Raw genomic sequence first — 24,888 nt, forward strand, 5'->3', positions numbered from 1 at the left:
TTTCGGTTTGTGTACACTCTACCTGTTCATGGCACACAGCACCGCGGCATTCTTCGACCCGGAAACAGTTTGCTGACGTCACAACCCAACGAACGGCTGGAGTTCGAGTTCTTCTTCGTTTTGTTCTTCTTTTTCGTTTTCTTCTTCTTCCCACAAAATCTGTAGTTTTATTGTGGACGTTCTGTCCTACTTTAAACTTCGTTGGGAAAATGTGACGTTTTTAAAAATCAAATTAACATATGAAAATGAATATGATAAGACAAACATAAATATTGTTGCTTTTTACATAAACGTTAATCTCTGTTTTTGGTGTTTACAAAATAGATGGACCTTTATATTAAGACTTAAACCTTTAAACAGGTGGTTAAAACAGTCACTTCGTGCTCCCACTTTTATATAGTTAGCTTACAACTTGATTTATTTTGGGTTATCTATTCTAACCTCTGATGCATTACTTGGCTTTGGAAAGCTCAGTTAGCTGCTCCAACTGGTTAACAACTGTCCTGTTGCCCTGGTTACGCGTCATAATAGATGTAAAAAAGTTACCAGCAGAAGTCCTTCCAGCAGCACAGCATCCAAACTAGCTCAGAAACGGGTTTAGAAATGTGTATTTTCACAGAAAGAAGCTCATTTAGAAATTTAAGACGATTAAAGACACCATATGTCCAAAGCTCCTGCAGCTGGCTGTCACAGTGTGGCGCCGTTACAGAACATTAATCCCAACATCATTGATTAATTAGAACTGACGCGAATTCTGTGAGATTAAAATCAAAACCACAGAGCATATTCATTTTTACATGTTCTGGTTTGGTTAAAATATAATAAAAAAAAGTATTTAATCACCTTCTGAGAATATCAACAAAGATGATTTAGTAGTCAAACACAATAACAATGTTGAAATCTGATTAGTTTTCTTTATTACAAAGAGAAAATTTTACTCAAACTGTTCACAAAGTCCTTGAAAACTTTGATATTTTACTCTAAGTTCTCATTTAAAGGACTCTATTTCCCCTCACATGTAAAGATGATAATTATAATTCAAACTGAGTGTTAATTTTTACCTTTTTGTAACATTCTTATGGTTTATATATACGTGTTTAGTTACTTTAGGTGCACCTTTCTTCAGGTAACATTTACTTACTTCCTTACAGCCTTTGTACCAAAGCACCGGAACAATTCTGTTACCATGTAAAAAAAAAAAAAAAAGAGAAGCAAGAAACTTAAGAGCCACACAATCAGTTTCACCTTTATTAGAATGACTTATTTCAGTGAATCACTGAACAACTCGATTCATTTATTCAAATTTAATTTGAATATTTTGGAACTGAAATTAACTTTACACTCCTCACTTTGTCAAACCCCACTAACATCACCTGTGGATGTGTTTTCATTAAAGATATAACCAGCTTAGTCATTATAAATGGTATAACAGTTAGATTTTCTCATATTTGGACAAGCAAACATTTCATGAAGCAGTGCAATTGTGATATGCTCAAATTAATCATCTGAAATCATCAGATTCAGATTCGATGTACCTGATTACAACCTCCATATGGAAACTTTTCAGATGAAACTCTGGAGTCATCGTCCCATGATCGAAGGAGCTATGTGAGGCCTTCAGGAAAAAGCATGTGAAGGTCCTGAGATAAAAAAGATTTTATCATCAACTACAAGAGGCGTAATTTCAAACTCAATCAGGAAGAGGTCAAATAAATTTGATCTGCATGGAAGGAATGTCGAGAAAAAACCCAGAAGGACCAAAATGAATCAAAGACACAGTTGTTTTACAGCAGTTTCAGACCAAAGAAGAAGCTGGTACCAACTGAGGAGCAGAGCTTTGGGGAAGCTTTCTTTCACTCAACGATCCACAAACAGAAGAAATGATGGATTAAGGAACCAAATTTAATTCTCCCTGAAATGTTGAGACTGGATTTAAATCTGGAAGTTCTGACATAAAACAAACAAAAACCTCTTTAAGGTTAAGGAATGTTGCACAGACGTAGAGATTTCTGCATATACTGATATTTTAATCAATAAATCAAAGAAAGATTTTCCTAAAGTGCTTTTTTAAAAGTTTGCTCGTCTAAATATGTCCAACAAGTCCAGCTGAAGATGCTGAACTGTGTTCCAGCAGCTCTGATGTTTCAACACCGGCTGAATGAAAAAACTGAAAACAAAAAGGAGTAAAATCCCACAAATTACAAAATGCCGTTTAAGATTTCATACAGAAGTTTGTCTGTAACAGCTGGAAAAGATTCTACTTGTCAAAGCAACAAGGAAAGTGCTGCAGTTGTGCCTTTGATAGTTTCCTCTTCATCTTTGGAAGATGATGCTGGATATAACTCTTTGATTTGTGCTTCAACAGAATGTGATGAATTCATCGTTTTATATGATACATGAAACACAAATTAAACCTTTCAATTCTTAACTGGTTTAAAGTGGTGGCATTTCCCATAAACTGTGAAAACGTATCAGCACAAACACCTCATACCAGCTGTCAAGCACGGTGGTGGAGGGCTGATGATCTGGGCTGGTTCTGCAGCCACAGGACCTGGGCACCTTGCAGTCATTGAGTCCACCATGAACTCCTCTGGATACCAAAGTATTCTAGAGTCAGATGTGAGGCCATCTGTCCCACAGCTAAAGCTGGGCTGAAACTGGCTCATCAACAGGACAAAGATCCCAAATGATTCCTCTGAAAAGCCAAAACTTTAAACCAGTTCAGAACAGACTTCAGTCTATTTTCATGCTGATTATAAATTAGTTTATGTCATTATATAAATAGAATACATATTAAATTTATATCATTTTCTCATCACCAAACCTTTTTCCAGTTAAACTTATATCACTAATAACAGGTCTGGACTTTCAGTGCTGCTGTGTCCAGGTTGTGAAGCAGAGAGAAAACTCATGTCCTCAAAGCTCCGCGGAGCCACTCAACCACCATTTTGGCAACTTCTCGCCCTGCATCCAGGACAAAGGCGTGACGGAAACCTTTTTCACACAGTCTGAAGTCTCCAAGTGGGAAGTCCCGCTTGATGTCATGGAAAAACTTCACAGGGCACCAGTGGTCTGTGGCTCCGTAGTAGAATATCAGCTGGAAACATGAAAAGTTGTTGATTACTTGATATTTCAACACCTGCCACAGCTAAACCAGGAACCTATAAATCTGTCACACAGGTTGTCCTGATGTCATTAAACATCACACACAGGTGTCCCGATGTCATTAAATATCACACACAGGTGTCCCGATGTCATTAAACATCACACCCAGGTTGTCCCGATGTCATTAAACGTCACACACAGGTGTCCCGATGTCATTAAACATCACACACAGGTGTCCCGATGTCATTAAACATCACACACAGGTGTCCCGATGTCATTAAACATCACACACAGGTGTCCTGAAGTCATTAAACATCACACACAGGTGTCCCGATGTCATTAAACATCACACACAAGTGTCCCGATGTCATTAAACGTCACACACAGGTGTCCCGATGTCATTAAACGTCACACACAGGTGTCCCGATGTCATTAAACATCACGCACAGGTGTCCCGATGTCATTAAACATCACACACAGGTGTCCCGATGTCATTAAACATCACACACAGGTGTCCTGAAGTCATTAAACATCACACACAGGTGTCCCGATGTCATTAAACATCACACACAGGTGTCCCGATGTCATTAAACGTCACACACAGGTGTCCCGATGTCATTAAACGTCACACACAGGTGTCCCGATGTCATTAAACGTCACACACAGGTGTCCCGATGTCATTAAACATCACACACAGGTGTCCCGATGTCATTAAACATCACACACAAGTTGTCCCGATGTCATTAAACATCACGCACAGGTGTCCTGAAGTCATTAAACATCACACACAGGTGTCCCGATGTCATTAAACATCACACACAGGTGTCCCGATGTCATTAAACATCACGCACAGGTGTCCCGATGTCATTAAACATCACTCACAGGTGTCCTGATGTCATTAAACATCACGCACCGGTGTTCTGATGTCATTAAACATCACTCACAGGTGTCCCGATGTCATTAAACGTCACTCACAGGTGTCCCGATGTCATTAAACATCACGCACAGGTGTCCCGATGTCAATAAACATCACGCACAGGTGTCCCGATGTCATTAAACATCACTCACAGGTGTCCCGATGTCATTAAACATCACGCACAGGTGTCCCGATGTCATTAAACATCACACACAGGTGTCCCGATGTCAATAAACATCACGCACAGGTGTCCCGATGTCATTAAACATCACTCACAGGTGTCCCGATGTCATTAAACATCACGCACAGGTGTCCCGATGTCATTAAACATCACTCACAGGTGTCCCGATGTCATTAAACGTCACGCACAGGTGTCCCGATGTCATTAAACATCACTCACAGGTGTCCCGATGTCATTAAACGTCACGCACAGGTGTCCCGATGTCATTAAACATCACTCACAGGTGTCCCGATGTCATTAAACATCACGCACAGGTGTCCCGATGTCATTAAACATCACACACAAGTTGTCCCGATGTCATTAAACATCACGCACAGGTGTCCTGAAGTCATTAAACATCACACACAGGTGTCCCGATGTCATTAAACATCACACACAGGTGTCCCGATGTCATTAAACTTCACACACAGGTGTCCCGATGTCATTAAACATCACTCACAGGTGTTCTGATGTCATTAAACTTCACACACAGGTGTCCCAATGTCATTAAACATCACAGGTGTCCCGATGTCATTAAACATCACTCACAGGTGTCCCGATGTCGTTAAACTTCACGCACAGGTGTCCCGATGTCATTAAACATCACGCACAGGTGTCCCGATGTCATTAAACATCACTCACAGGTGTCCCGATGTCATTAAACATCACACACAGGTGTCCTGATGTCATTAAACGTCACAAACAGGTGTCCCGATGTCATTAAACATCACACACAGGTGTCCCGATGTCATTAAACATCACACACAGGTGTCCCGATGTCATTAAACATCACACACAGGTGTCCCGATGTCATTAAACATCACACACAAGTGTCCCAATGTCATTAAACATCACAGGTGTCCCGATGTCATTAAATTTCACGCACAGGTGTCCCGATGTCATTAAACATCACGCACAGGTGTCCCGATGTCATTAAACATCACTCACAGGTGTCCTGTCATTAAACATCACACACAGGTGTCCCGATGTCATTAAACATCACACACAGGTGTCCCGATGTCATTAAACATCACACACAGGTGTCCCGATGTCATTAAACATCACAAACAGGTGTCCCGATGTCATTAAACATCACACACAGGTGTCCCGATGTCATTAAACATCACACACAGGTGTCCCGATGTCATTAAACGTCACACACAGGTGTCCCGATGTCATTAAACGTCACACACAGGTGTCCCGATGTCATTAAACGTCACACACAGGTGTCCCGATGTCATTAAACATCACGCACAGGTGTCCCGATGTCATTAAACATCACAAACAGGTGTCCCGATGTCATTAAACATCACGCACAGGTGTCCCGATGTCATTAAACATCACACACAGGTGTCCCGATGTCTTTAAACATCACTCACAGGTGTCCCAATGTCATTAAACGTCACACACAGGTGTCCCGATGTCATAAAACGTCACACACAGGTGTCCTGATGTCATTAAACGTCACACACAGGTGTCCCGATGTCATTAAACGTCACACACAGGTGTCCTGATGTCATTAAACATCACACACAGGTATGATCTTACCTTGTCGAGGTTCTTCTTGATCGTTACGTTGTCTCTTTCCAAAACCATCTTCATTTCCTGACCCCCCAGGTACATGGAATTAACTGCAGGAGGAAGCAAAAACGACCTTTTAAATGAGTCCAGACACATTAAAGGACCTTTTATGCCTTAAATCGAGGCTTTGACCCTGAAAATACCTGAAGGAACAGCTCAGGATGAGCTGATCACTTCCCTGAATGTCTCACTTTCAACATCTGATATGTTTTCTATGTTCTTATTGGGAAGAAAATGTTGGATTTTGTCTTTATTTGCATGTTAAACAGCTATATGTGGAGTTGGAGGACAGTGAGTCGAGTATATTAGAGATTAGAGAAGCTAAAGAAGTTTAGTCTGAGCTCAGTAAAACCTGCGTTTGGCTGCTCTTCTTCTCTCTTTTTGTTCGTTAAGACATTTACAGGGTAAAGCTGCAGCAGTTGAGCCTAAACAGAGTTGATTCGGTGCATTTTCAGCAGAGACTGAAGCACAAAGGAAGCCGAACCTCCACAGTCTCCGCTGAGCAGCTCCACAGAGGGTCGGATGATGCAGCGGTCCAGCGAGGGAACGCCACGGAACACCAGTGTGATGAGACCTGCTCTGAGGCTGTCCGGCAGCAGGGAGAGCAGGAAGACGGGCAGGTAGGCCAGGTACCGCAGCTGGCACAGCACGGGGGTCATGACCCTCCCCTGAGGAGTCTGAGCCATCCACTCGATGGTTGGAAACAGCATGACGGCCTTCAGAACCTGCACAGAAACGAGGGAAACGCCTCCATGAGACCCTCACAGCGTCCCTGGATCAATCAACACAGAACATTTTCTACCAGATGTTTCCACTCATCTCACTCCAGATGTTTCACGGCAGAAACCTTGGGTTTTTCGTGGCTGACCTTGAGTTCTGGGTTCCTCTTCATCATCTGCAGGATGATGTAACAACCGATGGAGTGTCCCAGCAGCACCAAGCTGGTTTCTCTGGGAACGTGTTTCCTGACGAAGGCCAGCTTGTGTTCGATCTGCCCGTTCAGGCCGAACACGTCTTCCTCTGCTGCTGCCGAGCCGTCTGTAGGACACGAGAACCATCAGAACCATCAGAACCAGCAGAACCAGCAGTTTATCAGTGTGGATCAGCAAAAACCTGCTGTGTTGGCTTCACTGGCCACACCTGCACCGACTCCCAGAGATTTAAAGGGGAACTCCGGTATTTTTAAACCTTATTTCTGGCATGAAATACGTTCATCTGCTCACTGAGAACAGTTTGGTGAAAGTCGGCGTCCTTCAGAAGATATTTAGATAACTGGAGATCCATATAAGGAGTGAACGGGGCTTAGAGGATGCAGCCTCTAAATAAGGCATTATCTGTCTTTATTTCACCAATACTTTAAGAAGAATGAATGAATGAACGTGTGCTATAGCTCTGTTAGCTCATAGCTCTGTTAGCTCATAGCTGCTGTTATGTGGCTACTTGCAGCTATAGGAGAGCTAACGGAGGGATTTCTACACAGGCACTCTACTGGGACCACTTCATCCACACGCCCCCCTGCAGCACAGTTTATTCACTCCGTGCTCTGTGACAGTCGGCTAACTTCACACAGAGTTTGCTGCTGATAGTTTTGTGCAACATGGCAGGATATTTATCAGATTTTGACAATGTGAACGATGACTTTGAGTAAGATGGACGTTCTTACCGGAGTGAATAAACTGTGCTGCAGGGGGGCGTGTGGATGAAGTGGTCCCAGTAGAGTGCCTGTGTAGAAATCCCTCCGTTAGCTCTCCTATAGCTGCAAGTAGCCACATAACAGCAGCTATGAGCTAACAGAGCTATAGCACACGTTCATTCATTCATTCTTCTTAAAGTATTGGTGAAATAAAGACAGATAATGCCTTATTTAGAGGCTGCATCCTCTAAGCCCCGTTCACTCCGTTATATGGATCTCCAGTTATCTAAATATCTTCCGAAGGACGCCGACTTTCACCAAACTGTTCTCAGTGAGCAGATGAACGTATTTCATGCCAGAAATAAGGTTTAAAAATACCGGAGTTCTCCTTTAAATCTAGTTTTGAGATCACTCTGTTGCCTTTAAGGCTGTTTTCTCTCATTAATCTGACGACTTGTAGCTGTTCCAGAGCCACAGCTGAAAACTGGAGACGATTCAGAGGAAATTCCTGACTTCTTTAGAATCTGTTGACTGTTTCTCCTCCTTTTATGTGCTGCTGGCACTCATTTTTTCAGGCTTCACTTGACATTTTTGCTCTTCTTGAGCGTTCATGTCTGATTTTTATTTGTTACACAGACATTCATTTGGGGAGAAAACGTCTTCAAACCTCATTAAACAGACCTGAGTCTGAGCCTTAAAGACATATTCACCCCCCCTCTGTCCTCCCATTTTAGGTACCATAAAGCAGTCATCTGTCTGATTCTTCTTGAAAAGGAGGTTAAATGAGCTGCAGCTGCTGATAGTCAGCATCAGACTGACGTCTGGGCCTCGGCTTTATCGATCAGCTCATGAACATCAGCGATGTTCAGAGACTTGTTCAGAAGCTGAAACCTGCGTTTTCTGCAGTCTTCTTTAGTCATCGATTTGTTCCTTAAAAATCACTCAAAAACTGGGGATGACACTCCCACTCATGACGAGCACGTGAAGGGGCGGCTCGTGCTCGTACATTTGAACTAAAATGGAATGAAATTTACAGTCCGACCCAACTCTTCTGCTCCTGTAAAACCTCTCATCCCTTTTCTGTGCAGAAGCTGTACCTTCCACCATGTCCATGCCGCCCGGGGGGGCACAGTGGCCGGCGTGGCTGATCGCCCACACGGGGTGCCGGTGGCCCAGGGTGCTGTGAACGATCTGCATGAAGGTCCTGTAGAAGCCCACCACACCTGGATTACCTGTAGGAAACAGCAACAGGTCAGCAGAAGCTCGATGCTGGGTCTGAGCCCTCCTGGACTGGGGTTCGGCTACCTGGGATGATGAGGAACAGCACCTTGTGTTCGGGTCGCAGCTGACAGGAGCCGAACTTCAGCAGCTCTGTGGCGGCTCCACAGCAGAAGATGAACTCCGTCTGCGGGTCATCCCTCCTGTCTGTCGCCGCGTGCTTCATCTTATCAGCAGGTCCAAGGGTGCTTTTATTCTGCCCTCACACACATTCAGGCCCGTCTTCTTCACTGAAAGAGTGAGAGAACACAGGCGGTTACATTTCACTCACAATCACTTCAATGCGACGAATAAAACCTTTATAAAGCTGTATAATAAAGGATTTATAAAGAGCACTATGTCCGGATGAGACTTTGCGTTCAACGCAACTTTATACACAGTCAACAGGTAACAAACAGGCCCGAGTCACTCAGTTAAATTACAGTCTTATTTCTAAAGATCTAATAAATCTGTTGAATGCAGTTTACCTCTGAAAAACGCTGTAACGATTAGAATATCCTGATCTTACTGATCAATGTCCGCTGTCAGGCGGAGCTTCTGGATCCTGCTGGTAGCTGATGCGTTCAAGAACAACTGGAAAACTAAGTTTTCCGATTTCTCATTGGTACCGTCAAAGAAAACGCAACCAGAAAGTAATTTCCAGGACATTATTCTGAGGTACTCAAGTAAAATTTGTCAGTGAATCTTCCTCAAAAACGAGACACAAAATTTTAACACCAAATTATTTGGTGATAATTCTTAAGCTAAAAAAAAAATTATAAAGTATCTTTTGCGCATATATGCTGCGTTCAATTAACGACTGGATTCTCAACGAGGATTTTTTTCCTAAATCAGAAAGTCGTGATGTTGCTTTTTTTAAAATCCTCTGTACATTTAACCGTCGGATATCGTAAAAAGTGTGTCTAAACTTTTATTTCCGATTAACATTGAATGCAGCGAGATGATACATTTCTTCTTCGTGTTAAATGCGGCTACGATCCAGCTCACGGCAACATTACTGCCCCCTGCTGGCCACTAGTGTAGCTGTTTACTTCAGAGGAAAGTAACGGTAGAACCTGGAATAATGTTTATTCTGATTTTTCTTTATTTTTTTTAATTATTTAAATTATCTTTAAAAAAATGATTGAACATTTGAAAAACTAACTTTAAAAATTATTCGGATTCATGGTGGAAACAGAACAAAACGCTCCATCATTCAGAGCTGATCTTTGAGCTGCTGAACAAGAAAGTTTGAGCCTGACTGATGAAGAATTATGTTTTTTATGAGTGAAATCTTTGAACAATTCAAGCGGTCAGAAAAGACAGAGGAGCAGAGAGTTAGGACTCAGTTCAACCTAAAATCTTTTCCTCTACTTCATATGAAAAAAGCCAAAATTGAGCCAGAATTTGAACCTTTTTGAGGGAAGTTTTAGCTGTTGATAAAAATGTTTTTTCGAGTCTCATCTTTACTGCTTTAAATTGTTGTTCTTCGTCTTATTTAACTTTTTTCTTTAAAAAACGTTAACAGACTTTAAGAAAATAATCGCAAGTAATAATGAAAAAACTGTTAAAGCAGCTGAATTTCTTTGATTTAACCATAAATCTGATCATTTCTGGACCCTTTGGCCCTTGAATAATAAAACTTTAAGTATCTGGGTTTCATTTCACTGCTGAGGGGAAACTTCTTCCTCCTGTTTGCAGGATATTTTGTTTGTGTTTTACAGGCAGATGTTGGGTGAGATGAATCATGAGAACAGCGTCTCATTTGTAAGTGTTGTAGTTTAATTTGGTCCAGTTTGAAGCATGAAAGCACCAAACTGGACAGCTTCACAGCTCTGTACTGTTTGTATGTGGTTATTCTCTGCTGTTGCTGCCTTCTTCTGTTACTTCCTGTCTCAGCCTGGGACGGACACTTCAGAGCGTGCACCGAGCGTGCACCATCATACGTCACCTTCAATGTTCACGGGACAAACTGCTCTTCATCAGGATGATTCAGGCTGAAAAATGCGTCATCATCTTTATTCTTTCATGGAGATCTAAAGCTTCCTGACGTCAGATGGAAATGATGAGAATACAGATATTTGTCTTTGATCTTCTTTAATTAAACACCAACAAACTGTAACATACATGTGAGAGACTGACCTGTAAAAATCTGCATTTTATTTAAATTAAAACACCTTTAAACCATTTTAACTGGCATCGACAGAACAGCCACAAACATGACTTCATGCTTCAGTGTCTGAACTGAGTCGGCCACTCGCTGAAGGACTTCCAAAGGAAGGGTAAAGGAACTTCAATGTCCACCTTGTCGCTGGTCACTCGGACGTACGGCGCCGTGCGCTGAGACGCCAGCTTCAGTCGATCCACGCCTTCATTCAGGGCTTCAGAGAGATTCGACTGCAGAACGCTGATAACCTCTCTGGCGCCGCTGTTGACTCGCTCCACATTCACAGCAGCGTAGAGCTCGTGAATCTTCACTTTGGCGAGGTCTTTGTACTCGGCCGTGCGTCTCTTTGCTTCCTCCGTCAGCCGGTTCGAAGACTCCAGAACATCTGCGTAAACTGCATCAACCTGCGAAGCCAATTCTGAGTTCTCATCTTTCAGGAAGTTGAGGAAATGTTCAGCTTTTTCAGCAACGAACTGGAAAACGTCGCTGACCGTCTTCTCAAGCAAATCGATCCCTGCAAACACGGAAAACTGAAGCTTATCATACGCAGAGTCAGCAGCAGACAACAGCTCATCCATGACTTCGTCTCCGTGAACAACGACGGCGGTTCCAGGTACGGCGAACTCGATGCTCCGGATGTACGTGGAAATGTGCTCCATGAGCTTGACGAACCGTCGGGCCGCCCTGGAAGTGGCTCTATACACGAGCTGCTGAGCTCTCTGGAGCATTTCCACGATGGAGAGCTCCGTGTCTGACCCAGGAACTGAGAACTTTTTAGCACCAAAGATCTGTGTGGCTGCATCCAGCAGCACTGCCATCCGGTCCCTGCTGTGCCTCACGGCCTGTCTCAGCCCATCCGGCACATCCTGCACGTTCGTGGCCAGCAAGCGACCAGAAGCCTTCCTGTAGAAGTCTTTTCCTTGGTCCCCGAGCTTCTGAACCAAAGCCTGCAGCGTGGTGAAAGACACAGGAACCTCGTGATAGACTTTCTCTACAGCATTGGAGACGGAGGTCTTCAGCTTCATGCTGCCGCGGCTCAGATCGAAGCCAAAGTGCAGCGTGTGATACTTGTTGATGAACCGGAGCACAGCATCGGTCATTGCAGGAATCCTGTTCTTGATGCCCTCAATCACATCATTGAAGAAGTTCCAATTCCACGACGTCTGGAGGACCAACTTCTCAGAGTTTCTCAGCGAGGCTCTTGCAACGACAACATTTGTATCCTTCTCAGGAGTCGACTGAAGAGAAGGAAAGAAAGGACCAAAGCTGCTGTTAAAATGGGACAATGTGTCGCTATTTACTGAACAAAAACTGAGCTAAAATGGGGAAAACTAAGTGAATCCAGCAGCTTCAGCAGCAGTGAGTTGAAGTAATGGTTGAGGAGGATTTTTGACTCTTCTTTCCAACGTTGCTTCAGTTCATTTCCTGCAGCAAAGCTCTGCTTTTATAGAGGTGCTCACACTTACTGATGATCAGCTGCATGCGAGTTACTGCCTCTGCAAGCTGCTGGATCAGGGGGTTCACTTAGTTTTTCACACACTGCTTCTGTGACACAGAACCTGGTAAGAACCAGAAGCTTTTATTACATCCTGATACATGAACAGATTATAAAGATAAAGGCGGTTTAAGCTGCTCCGAGTGTCACCGTTTGGTTACATTTAGGCATTAAAACATTTTAGGTTTATGTTCCTCCCAAAGCGTCACGTGGTTTTTGGAGATGTGAAAGTTAAAGAACATCTTACCAGGTAGCGGCTGAACAGCTTTCCAACCACCTGCGATGGAGACCTCCTCTGAAGCTGCAGTCCAAGGAAACCGGCCGATGGAGACAGCATCGATGCGGTGATGCCATCTTTGCGGGAAGCAAAGCGAAAGCTCACATCAGCAAAAGTCCGGCTGGTGACGTCAACATTGAGGGTGTGACGAGACTCCCTGTGAAACAGGAAATGTGCTGTTAGAAGAGATGCTCAGCTGAGGCACGACTGGCTGAACTGTTGTGAAAGCAAAGTGTCTTTCGTACTGGATCCCTCCGTCACCTCGCGGGGCTTGGCGCCTTGCTCTGGAAGATAAAGAAAAAGAGACGTATTCCTATTAAATTTAGCAAAGGGTTTGGTTTGAAAGGCTAAACTCTCAATTCTGAGCCGAAAGTTGACATATTTTCCTCAAACTTATTCTTTTTTTTTGGCACAAATGAGATGCAATCAAAAGAAAAACGTCTGTGGTCTTAAGTCCACAAAGATGTGAAAAATAAGCCTAAACAAGAACAAAAAAAAACACTCTTTCTCAAGATAAACCTCAGATTATTTCATTTGACCAAAGAGACTTGACCGATGACATCACCAAAGGCACACAAGCATCCTCACTCCTGTTGCCTAGCGACAGATTAGACATACATCTGATCTCGGAACAGATACGGAGGGGACTAAGAGGAGTTTGTTCAGATGTTTCGTATCATTAGACGAAGCACAGACTCACCTCAGGGTCTGTGCCAGAACATGCTGCCACTTGACATTCACATCGTTGTGAAGCAGGCTGCTCATCCCATTCAGGTGAATCGCTCCGTCGTGGAATCCAACGGTGGCACTCGCTGAGGAAACGAGCAGAAAACCATCAGGAACGCTTTCGCTTCACCTGGATAACGTGAGGACAGGCTCACCTGTGAGGTTGTATTCCAAGAAGATCGCGGTGGAAGCACAGATGGAACTGAGAGACGTGACGAGGTCGGAGTCCTTCTTCTCCACGCTGGCAGTTGTTGACACGTTATAGATCGGGGAGGAAACCCTCAGAGTGGCACTCAGGGCGCCAAACGTCGGGATGAACACACTTGTAGGAAGATGAAGGGAAACTTCAGGAACTTTCACCCTTTGCTCGGGGATAACGATGTTTGGAAGTCTGAAACTTGAAATCTGGTTTGTGATTTCACTCAGGCCGCCGGTGAGAGACGCCGGCAGTGGGAAAGATGCCACCGTGATGTCATAGCGTGGAAACCTGAAAGACATTTTGCCCTGCAGATACTCTGTGCTGATGTCGAAGCTGGGCACCGACATGGCTGGCAGTCCCGGCAGCATGATATCAAAAGCCTGGGTGGTGATGCTTTCGGGGATATGGAGAGACTTTGGATCGACTGTGAACGGCTCCACGTGCAGATCGGTGAAGGGAACATCAAACGCCGGGACAGGGATGGCAGGAGGAAGGAAAAGACTATCGGGGATGTTCTCAAAGCGCATGTCTATGCTCTTGATGGACTGAGGAAGCTCTTTAACCCAAGAGGGCATCGCGAGGCTCATCTCAGGGAGGCTGAAAGTGACGCCATCTTCAAAGAGCTGAGACGGAAGTGCGTAGTCATAGCCTTCCGCGCTCTTCCTGTACACAACGCTGGAGGCGATGGTAAAGACCTGCAAGTCGTCCGTACTTGTGAACTCGTCAAAGTTGAGCACACCCCAGAGGGTCCTCTGGTAAACAGGAAGCTTGACGGACTTCAGGAATGCCAAATGACCTTCCACGGATCCACTCAAGTCCACACGCACCTCAGCTTCATCATTGGAAAGAGACAAATCCCAAGCGTGGATGAGCGATTCCAGCTGTTCCTTTCCAGTCCAGGTGAAGGACTGCTTCTCAGGACTGACGGCCAGGTTGACGCTCTGAACGAGCTCAACATTTACCAAGTTGCTCATCTGATTGGAAACGGCGGTCACTTTTGTCCTGAAGGTCGTTAAAGGATTAAATTCCATTTCTCCCTTGAACAAATGCTTTCCTTTTGTGTTGAGAGATGCGAAATCCACAGTGTTGGTGCTCGTGTGATCGAGCGTCGCAAAAACACGCCGCAAGGAAACCTCGAGAGCCAGGTTGTTGTCCAGATCAAAGGAGAAGATGTCGCCGCCTACGCTTCGCTTCCGTTTCCCCGGTTTGACCAGGTTCAGGTTCACAGCGGTCCTGGCCATTGAGCGTAGCCCGTTGGCACTGACATAGAAACTGGCTTTGTTCTCAAAATCTCCAACAAAATTTTTGCCGTGCATCATGGTGATGTCCGCCTTGGCCTCGGTTGTCGTCTCCACGGACACATGATTAGAAAGAGCTTCCAGGTCCCAATTCATGTCAAAGGTTCCTTTGCCAACCGTCTCGATCAGAGGAAAGTCGAACGCGTACTTCAGTTTATTCTTGGAGGAAACATCTGGCTTCGTCTTGGTGTTTCCTTTGAGTTCCTGAATCATTTCCAGTTTGAGGAAAGGTAGACTGAGCTTCACATTGTTGGCTACAGAAGCTTCCAGGCTCCTCTTGGTGAGACTAACGGCACATTCGTGGTCTGCTTGCACGTTTTTGCTCTCCAGGGAAACGGTGGTGGCCAGCTTCAGTCCCCTCGTCCTCGTCAAGCTGGTGGTGCCATCGACCTTTCCATTCAAAATGTCAAACACCGACAGCGACGAAGCACCAAAGCGAGCGACGATATCAGACTCGTTGTAAAGGCCGGCGTTGGCGCTCAGGGTGATCACCGCAGACTTGAAGGAGAAGTCACAGGTTATGTTGCCCATCGCTGGGATCACGATGTTGTCCTGGACGTCTGGTAGAGTGAAAGTGGGCAGCTGCATGTCACTGAGAGTTTCAGGAACATGGATGACGGGCAGCCTCAGAGACGGCAGCACGAGGGTGTAGGACGGCACCGAGAAACGCAGCGCTGGAACTTTGAAGCTGGGGGTGCTGACCTCCTTGGGAACAAAGTAAGTGAAGGCCGGCATCTCGGCGCTGAAAGAGGACACCTGTATGTTCAGTATTGGTATCGTGTATCCGGGGACTCGGAGGATCCTCGGAGGCAGGCTGGACGTGTCAATTTTGTGTTTGATGTACTGCGACTTTGCTTCGCTGTAGGAATCTTTGAGAAGTGCGACGGCTTTGTCTCTGTAGGCCTCAAACTGAGCCTGGATTGCTTTGGCGTTGTCACTGAATGCATCGTAGATCGGTTCAAGGTGCAACTCAAAGCTGTGCGTATCTGGGTTCTTGTTGTATTGAAGCTTTAGGTTCATATCGAATGACTGTTGAGGCGTGATGAGCAAGGTTTTGAGCCCAGTCTTTTCCCACAGAGGAAAGTCTCTGACCTCAGGGGTGTTCATCTCTAGATAAGGAATAGTTATTTCTGGAATAGAGAGCGGAACAGTCAAAAAGTCCAAATTAGCCTCTCCACTGACAGAAGAGTGGAAGAAGATCTCCTTTCCATTGTTCTCTGCTGTGAAGCTGTGACCGTACTTGTACTGATTGAATCTGGCCAAAGCAGTCCAACAGGCCCGCTGCTTCTCAGAGTTTAGCTCAAAACCATAATCATGCTGGAGATCCACCCTCCCACTGAGCTTCAGGGGTAAGAACATCTTTGAGTTGACTTTGTTCTTGACATCGAGGGACAACTCAAATGGATAGGCCCCAAATTCCAGCGAATTGGACATGGATCCCACCAGACTTCCAGTGAATTCGGCCTCATGGGAGGCTGTGAGCACAGCTTTTAGGTCCCCAACATGAGCCTCTCCATTCAGAACCACGACGCTCTTCTTGACCAAAGGAGCTTCGGTTTCACATTCAGCTTTTACAGTGATGTGGCTTAAAATCGAAGACTCTGCAGTCAGAGTTTGCTTCGTTTTTATGGTCTTACTCTCGGTTTCTCCTGTGAAAGTCAGCGCGGCGGTGCTGAAGTCGACACTGAAGTCGGTGCTGCTTTCGTGCGTGCCTGCATCAGAGAAGTCTTGAATGGACCACTTTGCATTACCGCTGGTTTTGCTGGTCCCGCTAATTTTGCCAGATTTCTTTTGCACCGTTATATTTTGAGTAACTGACGCCTGACTTGAAGTTTCAAGCGATGGGATGTCCAAGTTGTGGTTGTAGGCTGTGTCCATCGTGTAGATTCCACCGCCTAACGAAAGAGCCACGTTATTGACCAGGTCTGCCGTGTATATTGGAGTCGTGGCCTTCGTGGTAGCCTTGGCAGAGGCAACGGAGCCGGTGAGCGTCAGAAAGCCCTCGTGATCGATGGAGAAGGCCATGTGTGCAGCCTTCACCGACTCTGAGAACTGCAGCATCTTCATTCTGGGAGCTTCCAGCTGAGCAGAGGCTTCAAAGGTGTATTCGAGGGGCTCAATGGATGATTTGGCACGAGAAGCAATGGTGGCTGTAAACTTGGGGCTTTTCAGAGTGGATGTGGAGTTCTCCAGTTTTCCTGTAGTTACCTGAGTGTAATGTGGGGAGCTAACGCTGAACTCTCCGTGCAGTTTACCAAAAACTGGGATACAAATGTCACTGGGAACTTCGGGAAGTTTTGGGTCTGGAATTGCCAGCATACCGATTTCAAAGTCATCCATGTTTAATTTGGGAATGCTGATGGCTGGCAGTTTAATTTCTGAGAGGGTTATTTCTGGAAAGGTGAGGTCCGGGAGGTCAGATAGGTAGAGAACTTTTAGATCCCCAAAGATGTCCTCTGGGTGAGGAGTTTGGATCTCAAATTCTCTGATGTCGTCTATGATTGCAACGATCTTAGCTTTGAGCTCATTGAAGTCAATAGTAAAAGCAGGGACCGTGTACGAGTTCAGGATGGTGAATCCGGGAAAGGATATTTGAGCTGGGATGCGGATCTCCTGCAGTTTGCTCAGGTTGATTGAAAACGCTGGTATTACAAGGTCAGTGAGAGGGACGGTGAAGGTGGGAACCTCGAGCTCAGCTCTTCTCAGTTGGTCCAGAACTCCACCTACAGCTTGATTCAGCTGCTTTAGCATCTCGCTGTCAGTGGCCACCGTTCTGATGTTCTCCATCAACCGGTTAAACTGCGCAGAAATGAAGGAAACTATGTTGCTGTAGGATTCACTCGCCCTCTGCAAATAGATGTAGATTTCATTTCTAATGTCCATGTCCAGGATTCTTCGCTTCGTGTCCTCGAGGACGTCCTGGACTTTCAGCTTGATGTCATCGTAGAACGCGGCGTCCATCACGTCCTTCAGCTTCTGCAGCGCATCCGCCACCTTTGTGTTTTTGAGTTCATCCAAATAAGAAAAGATGGAATTTTGGATCTCCCTGAAAAACTCCCGAAGAGCCTCGATCTTTTTCGCAAACTCGTACTTTTCAATCTCCTCATTGAGATATTTTGTTAGTTCTGCGATCTTCACGTTGGTCTCGTCAACAAACGCGTTGTACTCGAACGCCCTCATCGCCTCAAGAGCTGAGGAGATGTTTTCATTGAGGTCAGCAACTCTTTTCCTGAAGTCAATCACTTGGATTTGACTGGTCACACCGTGCAAAAAGTCCATCAGTTTATCATAAACCAACTCAAATTTGACTGATTTTAGAGTTTTGACCACAGACTGGACAGTCTCTTCGATTTTAAATTCCTTGACAAGAACCACTGCTTGATCCATTAAATCTTTGAAAATATGGTCGAGCTCGTACTTCAACATTAGATTCTTTAAGTAGGAGTACACCGCGTTCAGTTTGTTGGGGATTTCATACTCATCGATCCAGTTGACTATGACGTCGTTCATGGATTCCAAGACTTTTGCGATCTCTGAGGCTGGGATTTGATATGAAAGCTGCTCAACGTAAGAAGCCAAGTCGAACGAGAGGATGTAGTTCTTTACATCCTCCAAGAGCTGGTGGAGGCTGAAGTCTTGAGTGAAGCGCTTCAGCTCAGACACTTTGTCTTTGATGGCCTCTAAGAGTCCATATTTAGAGTCGAGGTCTCGCAGGAAGGCAGCGCCGCCTTCTCCGAGCTTCTGCAGGTCAATTTGTCTGAGGATGTCCTCAATGAAAGCCAGCACTTTGACAAACGACTGCTTGATTTTGTATTTCTCATCTAAGGCGTTAAGTTGCTCTCCAACGTGTGAAAGTGCATTCGTTACCTTGTCAGAAAGATGTCCCGCCTCTATGTAATCCTCCACGATCGCGATGAGGTCACGAACTTTGGTAACTACGTCCACTACGGTTTTCTCCACATTCTGTCTGAGGCCGTTCACTGCCAGCTCCAAGTCCTCCATCGATATGCCAAACTCAGCCATGAAATAATCCAGTTTATCTTTTATCTGGCTCACCCGGTTTTCCAGGTCCACGTCTTGCATGAACTTCCCCACCCGCCCTGGAACCCGATCTAAGCCGTCTCTGAAGGCGCCGATGAGCTGCAGAATGTCTAAACTGCGGATGAACTGCTGCAGAGACTCTAAGGCTCGTACGATTGAGCTCTTCAGCAGCTCAAAGGCAGCAGGAAGGCTCTCGATGAGTGGAATGTCAATGATGTGACAGTCACTATTCTTGTCATACTTGAGGAAACCAGCCACGCTGAATTTCTGAGACTCTGACGCCGTTCTCTTATATCTGCTGATAATGTCCGTGTTCACTTCTCCTGAAAACTCAAATCCAACCTTCTCAGGGTTGTTGTAGGCACTGAGGCCGTGCTCATAAGCGTGTTTGTTCAGTTTGGAGCTCACTTTACAGTCCAGAGATTGGTCGGTGGGGGTCAGCAGGCCTTCACATTTGTTTTGTAAAGCGGTGGAAGTCTCCCCGCCTGGAAGCGCATGTGTGGTAGATATCCGGTTTTCATGTGAACACGAAAGAGCGAGCGGCACGGCCTTAACCAGCAGCTTACTGTACAGCTGTCCGGTGTGCTTCCCGTGCACATTTACTTCTCCGTCACTGTTAACAAGGGCATCGACGCTCAGGCTGAAAGGCAGCGCCAAGGCGCGAATGGCGCCGTCGAAGCGCAGAGGCTCTGAAGTTATACGCGCCTCACACTTTGACATCGCAGAAAGTCCAGCAAACTCCAGCTCACAGCTGTGACTTAGCTGAGCATCCCCGACATTTCCAGATGTGCTGTACTTCGCCGACCCAGCCACGTCTTTAAAGGTGAGTTCATAGGTGTGTTTGATGTTCTGCTCGTCTCCATAAGCGCCCTTCACACTTCCCCGGAGATCCACCTTCACCGGCTCCAGCTTCACGCGGCCTTCACTGTTCACACGGAGGTCATAGATCCTGAGGTCGTTTGTCATGTCAAGCGCCACGACAAACGGCTTCAAATCGATCTTGGTGTCTTGCTTGTAGTAAACATCGTCGTGGAGTAAGTTGTCAGTCTTGGATCGGAGGCTGAGCGTCCACAGGCTGAGGGTAAAGGAGTGGCTGTTCTCTGTTTTCATCTGCCTCAGGGTTCCTTTGGTCTTCCCAGTAAAAGTCAGGCCCCTCCTGTTCAGGACCACGTTCACGTTGTTCGCTGTGGCTGCATCGCGCACGTAGCCCTTCAGCTCCCCAAACAAAGCTGCCTCGGAGGCTGTGATTTTACCCTCGACGCTCAGCTCTCCTCGGCCCTCCTCAGCCATCGTTTTGGTGCTGCAGGACAGCGATGCTCCGCTGTCGTCCACGAAACCACTGAAGATGTTCTCCACGGTCACAGGGCTGCACTGCAGGTTGTTCGTTCCATCAAAGGTTAGGCCATTTCTTCCAACTTTCGCAGATGCCTTATGCAATGCACGACCCATGTCTAAAGTGAGGGAACCCTCAGAGATGATCTCAAGCCCGTTGGAATCCAGGGATCCACTTATGAGCGAGTATGCCCTGTTTGTGTCATCATCTGCTTGTGTCTCGATTCTGAAGATGGACATATGGCTCAATATGCCTAATTCCACCTTATTACTCAAAGATTTACCCATGGCTGCACCAACAGCACTGCACTTAAGTGACAGTTGCGCATCTTTAAACTTGAGCTCTGCCACATGCTTGAAGATGTCCCTCTGGGCGCTGGTTTTGGACAAAATGTTCAGCTCAGACTTTGCATAGACTCCTTGGATCATGTTGTGGAATTGGATGAAAGGCGAGTGGAAGTGCAGGGTGGACTCTCCTCTTCCCTCCCGGTCCCGTGGACGCAGGCTGTAGCTGTTGGTGTAGGAGGCGTTGGTGTGGAATAAACCCAGTTTGAGCTGTCCATCCACAGTGCCGTCTCCTGAGACCTCCTCTGAATCTAGAGTGGAAGCTGACTGAGCAGAATAGTAGAGAGAGGCCTGCAGGCCCAGTGGGCTCGAGGCCTCCATTTTGTAATTGGCTCTTGCGTTCAATGTGTTTGTCACCCTTAAGGTTTCTAAGACACTGAAGCTTGTGTCGATGAGGCTGTGGCTGAAGGAGCTATTCAGGAGGTACTTGAGATTATCGTCGGCTCGTCCTGATATCATCCCGACCCCTTGAAACGGAGAGAAAACACAGAGAGAACTGTTTATGTTAATGTTTATGCATTTAGCAGACGCTTTTATCCAAGGCGACTTACAGGTAGGCAGGTAGGGTAAGGGCCTAAGGACCCCTACTGAAGGTAATACCTTCCATGCATGGGATTTGAACCCAGGTCTCCTACATGGAAGGTGACAATCATACCACTACAGGTGGTATGATTGTCACAGGTTTTACTCTGAACTCTTTCCCTGTCTCACCCTCTCAGACAACAAAATCTCACCAGAAAATGGAGTTTACCTTCTAGTTTGTACGACAGGAGGCTTAACGGCGACTCGGCCATCGACCTGAACTGTGCAACGTAGCTGGGAACATCGACCGTGTCGTTGCCCCCAGAGATGGAGCCTTCCCAGCTGTAGAAGTTGCTGTGGAACTTGGTCGATACTTTGGCCAGGCCGAGAAGGGGAACTGAGAAGTCCAGAGATGGTGGTACAGTAAAGGATGGTAGATTAAACCGGTTGGCTGGGATGTACAGGCCTATCGCTGGTAAATCTATGACCGGCACAGACAAAGTCTTGGGAATATTTAGCTCTTCTGAATTTTTGCCACTAAGTGGAAGAGGAAAGGAGACGGTGATCTTATCCTTGTTGAACTGGTATCGGAACAAACTGTCGCTGTTGAGAGAAAATGAAACATACAAGATTAAATGTTGTTCTAATGTTGTTATTAAGTGGACTGAACTGTTTTGAACACTTACGACTGCAGGAACAGCTTCTCAGGCAGCGCTGGCAGGGTGAGATCTGAGATGCTCCTCTTACTTCGAAGGCTTGCCAGGGATGGGAAGCGTGCGGTCAGCTTGTCCAGCCAAATGTTACCTGCCTGCAGAGTGTTTACACAACAGTTCTTGCATTACTAAACATAAGAAAGATCAGACCATACCTAACCCAACATGCCCCCCAGCTCCTGGTGCAGGCCATGGTCATCTCCTGCCTTGACTACAGCAACGCTCTCCTAACTGGTCTCCTAACTGGTCTCCTAACTGGTTTCCTAACTGGTTTCCTAACTGGTCTCCTAACTGGTTTCCTAACTGGTCTCCTAACTGGTTTCCTAACTGGTCTCCTAACTGCTCTCCAGCCTGTGAAACCTCTGCAGATGGTCCAGAACGCAGCGGCCCGTCTGGTCTTGGATCAGCCTAAAAGAACACGCCCCCCCTCTGTTCATTGAGCTCCTCTGGCTGCCCTTAGCCGCCCGCATCAGATCCAAGTCCCTGATGTTAGCTACAAAGAGCTTAATGGAACGGCTCCATCTACTTGAATGCTCTTGCAAAGGCTTCTGTCCCAACTGGGTCCCTCCGTTGGTCCCAGGATTGTCGTCTAGCAGCTCCTACACCACGCCTAAGACAATCCAAACTCTGTTCATGTGTCGTCCCACGATGGTGGAATGACCTACCGAGCGCTACCAGAACAGGGGCGTCCCTGTCTATCTTCAAGAAGCTCCTGAAAACCCAGCTCTTCAGAGAGCATCTCCTATCCCAGCACTTACCTTGTACTTCCCTACCCCCTCTATCTCTGCACTTTATCTTCCTGCACTTCCTTCTCTGCCTGCACCCTATCTCTGCTCTGTCCCCTCTGACAGAGTCGGACTCCTGGGTTCCTTCTATGTAGCTTATTGTTAGCTTATTGTATAGCTGTTATATCTTCATTTGTAAGTCGCTTTGGATAAAAGCGTCTGATAAATACAGAAACAGTTCAGAGAGAAGTCACACTTCCTCAAAAATTTCACTTTACTAAGATCCAAAGGTCATTTGTTGGGGAGCGTTCCCATTTCCCATCACTAAAGGTCTTCAGAGTTTAAAGCAAATCCCCAAATCATTGTCATGAATACCTCGATTCCTTTGGTGACTATGTGGCGCAGCTTCATGTCAGTCTTCGCCACCTGCTGGTCCAGGATACCATCGATGAGCTGTTGGAGCTGCCTGCGATGCTCCTCTGCATTCGGTAGGATCTTCTGTACCTCTGAATTCAGGTCTGTCTTCAGTTCCAGCTCAACCTTGTCTTCATCTGTGCAGAGGAAATCAAACTTTAAATATACAGATGATAGAATCCTCTCAGTCTGCCTTCTGTGCCGGCAGCATGGAGGCTGTTACCGTATCTCAGGGAAGCTTTCTGCTGGTACGAAGTCTCAGAGGCGACGTGGACGACCGTCTCCAAGTCCAGGAGCACATTCGCATCCTTCTTTAAGACCGCAGTGATGGATGCATCGGTGTTCAGAGCGGGAATGTCCATCTGGAGCTGCAACATGGCCTCTTTCATCATTTCAAGTCTACAGTTAAAACAAAGATGAGGAGGATCACACGACGGCCCTTTGGTCTCAATCATTTATTTAAGAGATTCACTTACTTTGCACGGCTGACCAGAGTCAGCTGCGGGATGTTCCTGTTGGTGACGTCGATGGTGACGCCGCGCAGCTTCTGTCCCTCAGAATCGCCGTCGGTTACTGCCAGCTTTATGCCTGCCTCCACGTCGTAGTCCGGAATAAGAACATCAGCAGAGATTAGGTTTTTGTTGCGGTTGTATTTCAGAGATGCTGTGGCCTCCATCGATTCTTCCCCTGGAAACAGAAGAAATAAAAGTATATTATTATTATTTCTTTATCTTTACCACACAACACACATCCCATGTTTCATACAGCACGCTACATTCCTATTGGTTGGAAGGAAGAATGATGTCACAGAATGTGTTTCTGCCTCAAAACACGAATGAATCAAGGCCAGATTTAGATTATAACAATAAAAGCTGCACAGATCTCTGTGGCCTGGTTCAAAGAGGCGCTGCTGAATAAATGATTATGTCATCAGCCTTTAAAAATCATTGATAGAAACTCAAAATGATGGAGGGACTCTGATAAATTCTTGTGGGGTGTTTGGTTAGATCTTCTTCTTCTGCTTTACTTCCTGTTTTCATGTTCCTTTGTGCCTTCGGTTTAGTTTTGTTCCACACCTGGCCTGTATTCATCATCACCTCCATCAGTATACAGACTCTCTGGATTTCTGTGTTCTCTGCCAGATCTCTGCTTTCCTCCCATGTAAGTTATTTGGTCCTTAGCTAACTTCCTGCCACTCACGAGTCTTGCATTTGGGTTCTCCACCCTCATCCACACCCTGACATACACATATATTCATTTGTAGCTCTCGTGCACGTCTGTGATGTGGCTGTAATTGCTGTGAAGGTAATGTAAGAATGTTTGAGAGCTTTGCAACTGTTGGAATTTGCTATAATCTATAATCATGCACACAAAGTCCCACTGAAACAGGTCTTATACCTTCTGCCCTCAGGGTTAACTTCAGAGAATCTACTCTGTGACGACCCTTCTTCCCCTCTCTGAGTGTTTCATCGGTTAAGGTGGCTGTGTACTCTGAAACTTTCCCCGTAGGCTGGATTTCAACTGCAAACCTGATGAAAAAAACACAGGTTTCACTGGTAAAAAAATCGTGGTTTCGATAAGCGAAATGACCATTTACACATCATCTGTATGAAAAGAAACAAACTGAAAACACAAGTGCTTCACTGGTGGGTTTAAACTCATGTAATGCAGGTTCTTCTTACATAGTTTCTCCACTCAGGGGGTAATATGGGGCCTGGTCGATGGAAGCAGCGTCGGAATAACGCACTATTGTGCAGAGGTTCAGGCCCCTGAACAGAGGCTGGCACTCAGCTGAGTCGACCCGGTTCTCCAGCAGGGACGGCACAATCTTTGTTTGACCGGCTGAGACGGACAGCAGCTTGTTGCTGTCGTCAGAAACAGAGAGAGGTAACTAAGAGCAACGTCAGAGCCGCCACTGAGAG

At 45.9% G+C, this 24,888-nt stretch overlaps 2 protein-coding genes across 3 annotated transcripts in view; both read right to left on the minus strand.

Annotated features, from left to right (window-relative positions):
• Positions 1 to 1,248: 1,248 nt before the first annotated feature.
• ldah (lipid droplet associated hydrolase) lies at positions 1,249 to 9,298 on the minus strand. Of its 2 annotated transcripts, XM_072365751.1 has the most exons (7): positions 9,201 to 9,298; positions 8,761 to 8,963; positions 8,553 to 8,687; positions 6,691 to 6,860; positions 6,307 to 6,547; positions 5,790 to 5,872; positions 1,249 to 3,097 (listed from the first exon to the last, which is right to left on the minus strand). In XM_072365751.1, exons 2-7 carry the CDS (start codon positions 8,897 to 8,899, stop codon positions 2,909 to 2,911), a joined length of 957 nt encoding a protein of 318 aa, XP_072221852.1. In that variant the 5' UTR covers positions 8,900 to 8,963; positions 9,201 to 9,298; the 3' UTR covers positions 1,249 to 2,908. The 2 variants fall into 2 exon arrangements, with proteins under 2 accessions (XP_072221852.1, XP_072221853.1); XM_072365752.1 differs by lacking the exon at positions 9,201 to 9,298 and having other exon boundaries at positions 8,783 to 8,849.
• Positions 9,299 to 10,792: 1,494 nt separating this feature from the next.
• apoba (apolipoprotein Ba) overlaps positions 10,793 to 24,888 on the minus strand; it is a 28,199-nt gene continuing 14,103 nt past the window's right edge. The window contains exons 18-29 of the mRNA XM_072365313.1: positions 24,649 to 24,831; positions 24,365 to 24,495; positions 23,443 to 23,653; positions 23,190 to 23,365; positions 22,928 to 23,103; positions 21,801 to 21,922; positions 21,344 to 21,717; positions 13,533 to 21,059; positions 13,352 to 13,463; positions 12,897 to 12,935; positions 12,622 to 12,808; positions 10,793 to 12,117 (exon numbers count right to left, since the gene is read on the minus strand). Of these exons, the coding sequence (XP_072221414.1) occupies positions 10,945 to 12,117; positions 12,622 to 12,808; positions 12,897 to 12,935; positions 13,352 to 13,463; positions 13,533 to 21,059; positions 21,344 to 21,717; positions 21,801 to 21,922; positions 22,928 to 23,103; positions 23,190 to 23,365; positions 23,443 to 23,653; positions 24,365 to 24,495; positions 24,649 to 24,831 (10,411 nt within the window). The 3' untranslated portion in view covers positions 10,793 to 10,944. The remainder of the gene's footprint in view (positions 12,118 to 12,621; positions 12,809 to 12,896; positions 12,936 to 13,351; positions 13,464 to 13,532; positions 21,060 to 21,343; positions 21,718 to 21,800; positions 21,923 to 22,927; positions 23,104 to 23,189; positions 23,366 to 23,442; positions 23,654 to 24,364; positions 24,496 to 24,648; positions 24,832 to 24,888) is intronic.

This window comes from Leuresthes tenuis, unplaced genomic scaffold, assembly GCF_036924035.1.
Source record: "Leuresthes tenuis unplaced genomic scaffold, fLeuTen1.0.hap1 SCAF_15, whole genome shotgun sequence".
Taxonomy (NCBI): domain Eukaryota; kingdom Metazoa; phylum Chordata; class Actinopteri; order Atheriniformes; family Atherinopsidae; genus Leuresthes; species Leuresthes tenuis.

Excerpts from the sequence above, each read along its gene's own strand:
- ldah (XM_072365751.1), bottom strand. The coding sequence starts at position 8,899 with ATGAAGCACGCGGCGACAGACAGGAGGGATGACCCGCAGACGGAGTTC. Across the intron at positions 6,861-8,552 it reads CGGCATGGACATGGTGGAAG|ACGGCTCGGCAGCAGCAGAG; the intron begins GTACAGCTTCTG and ends CGTGTCCTACAG. Across the intron at positions 3,098-5,789 it reads TCAAGAAGAACCTCGACAAG|CTGATATTCTACTACGGAGC; the intron begins GTAAGATCATAC and ends TCATGTTTCCAG.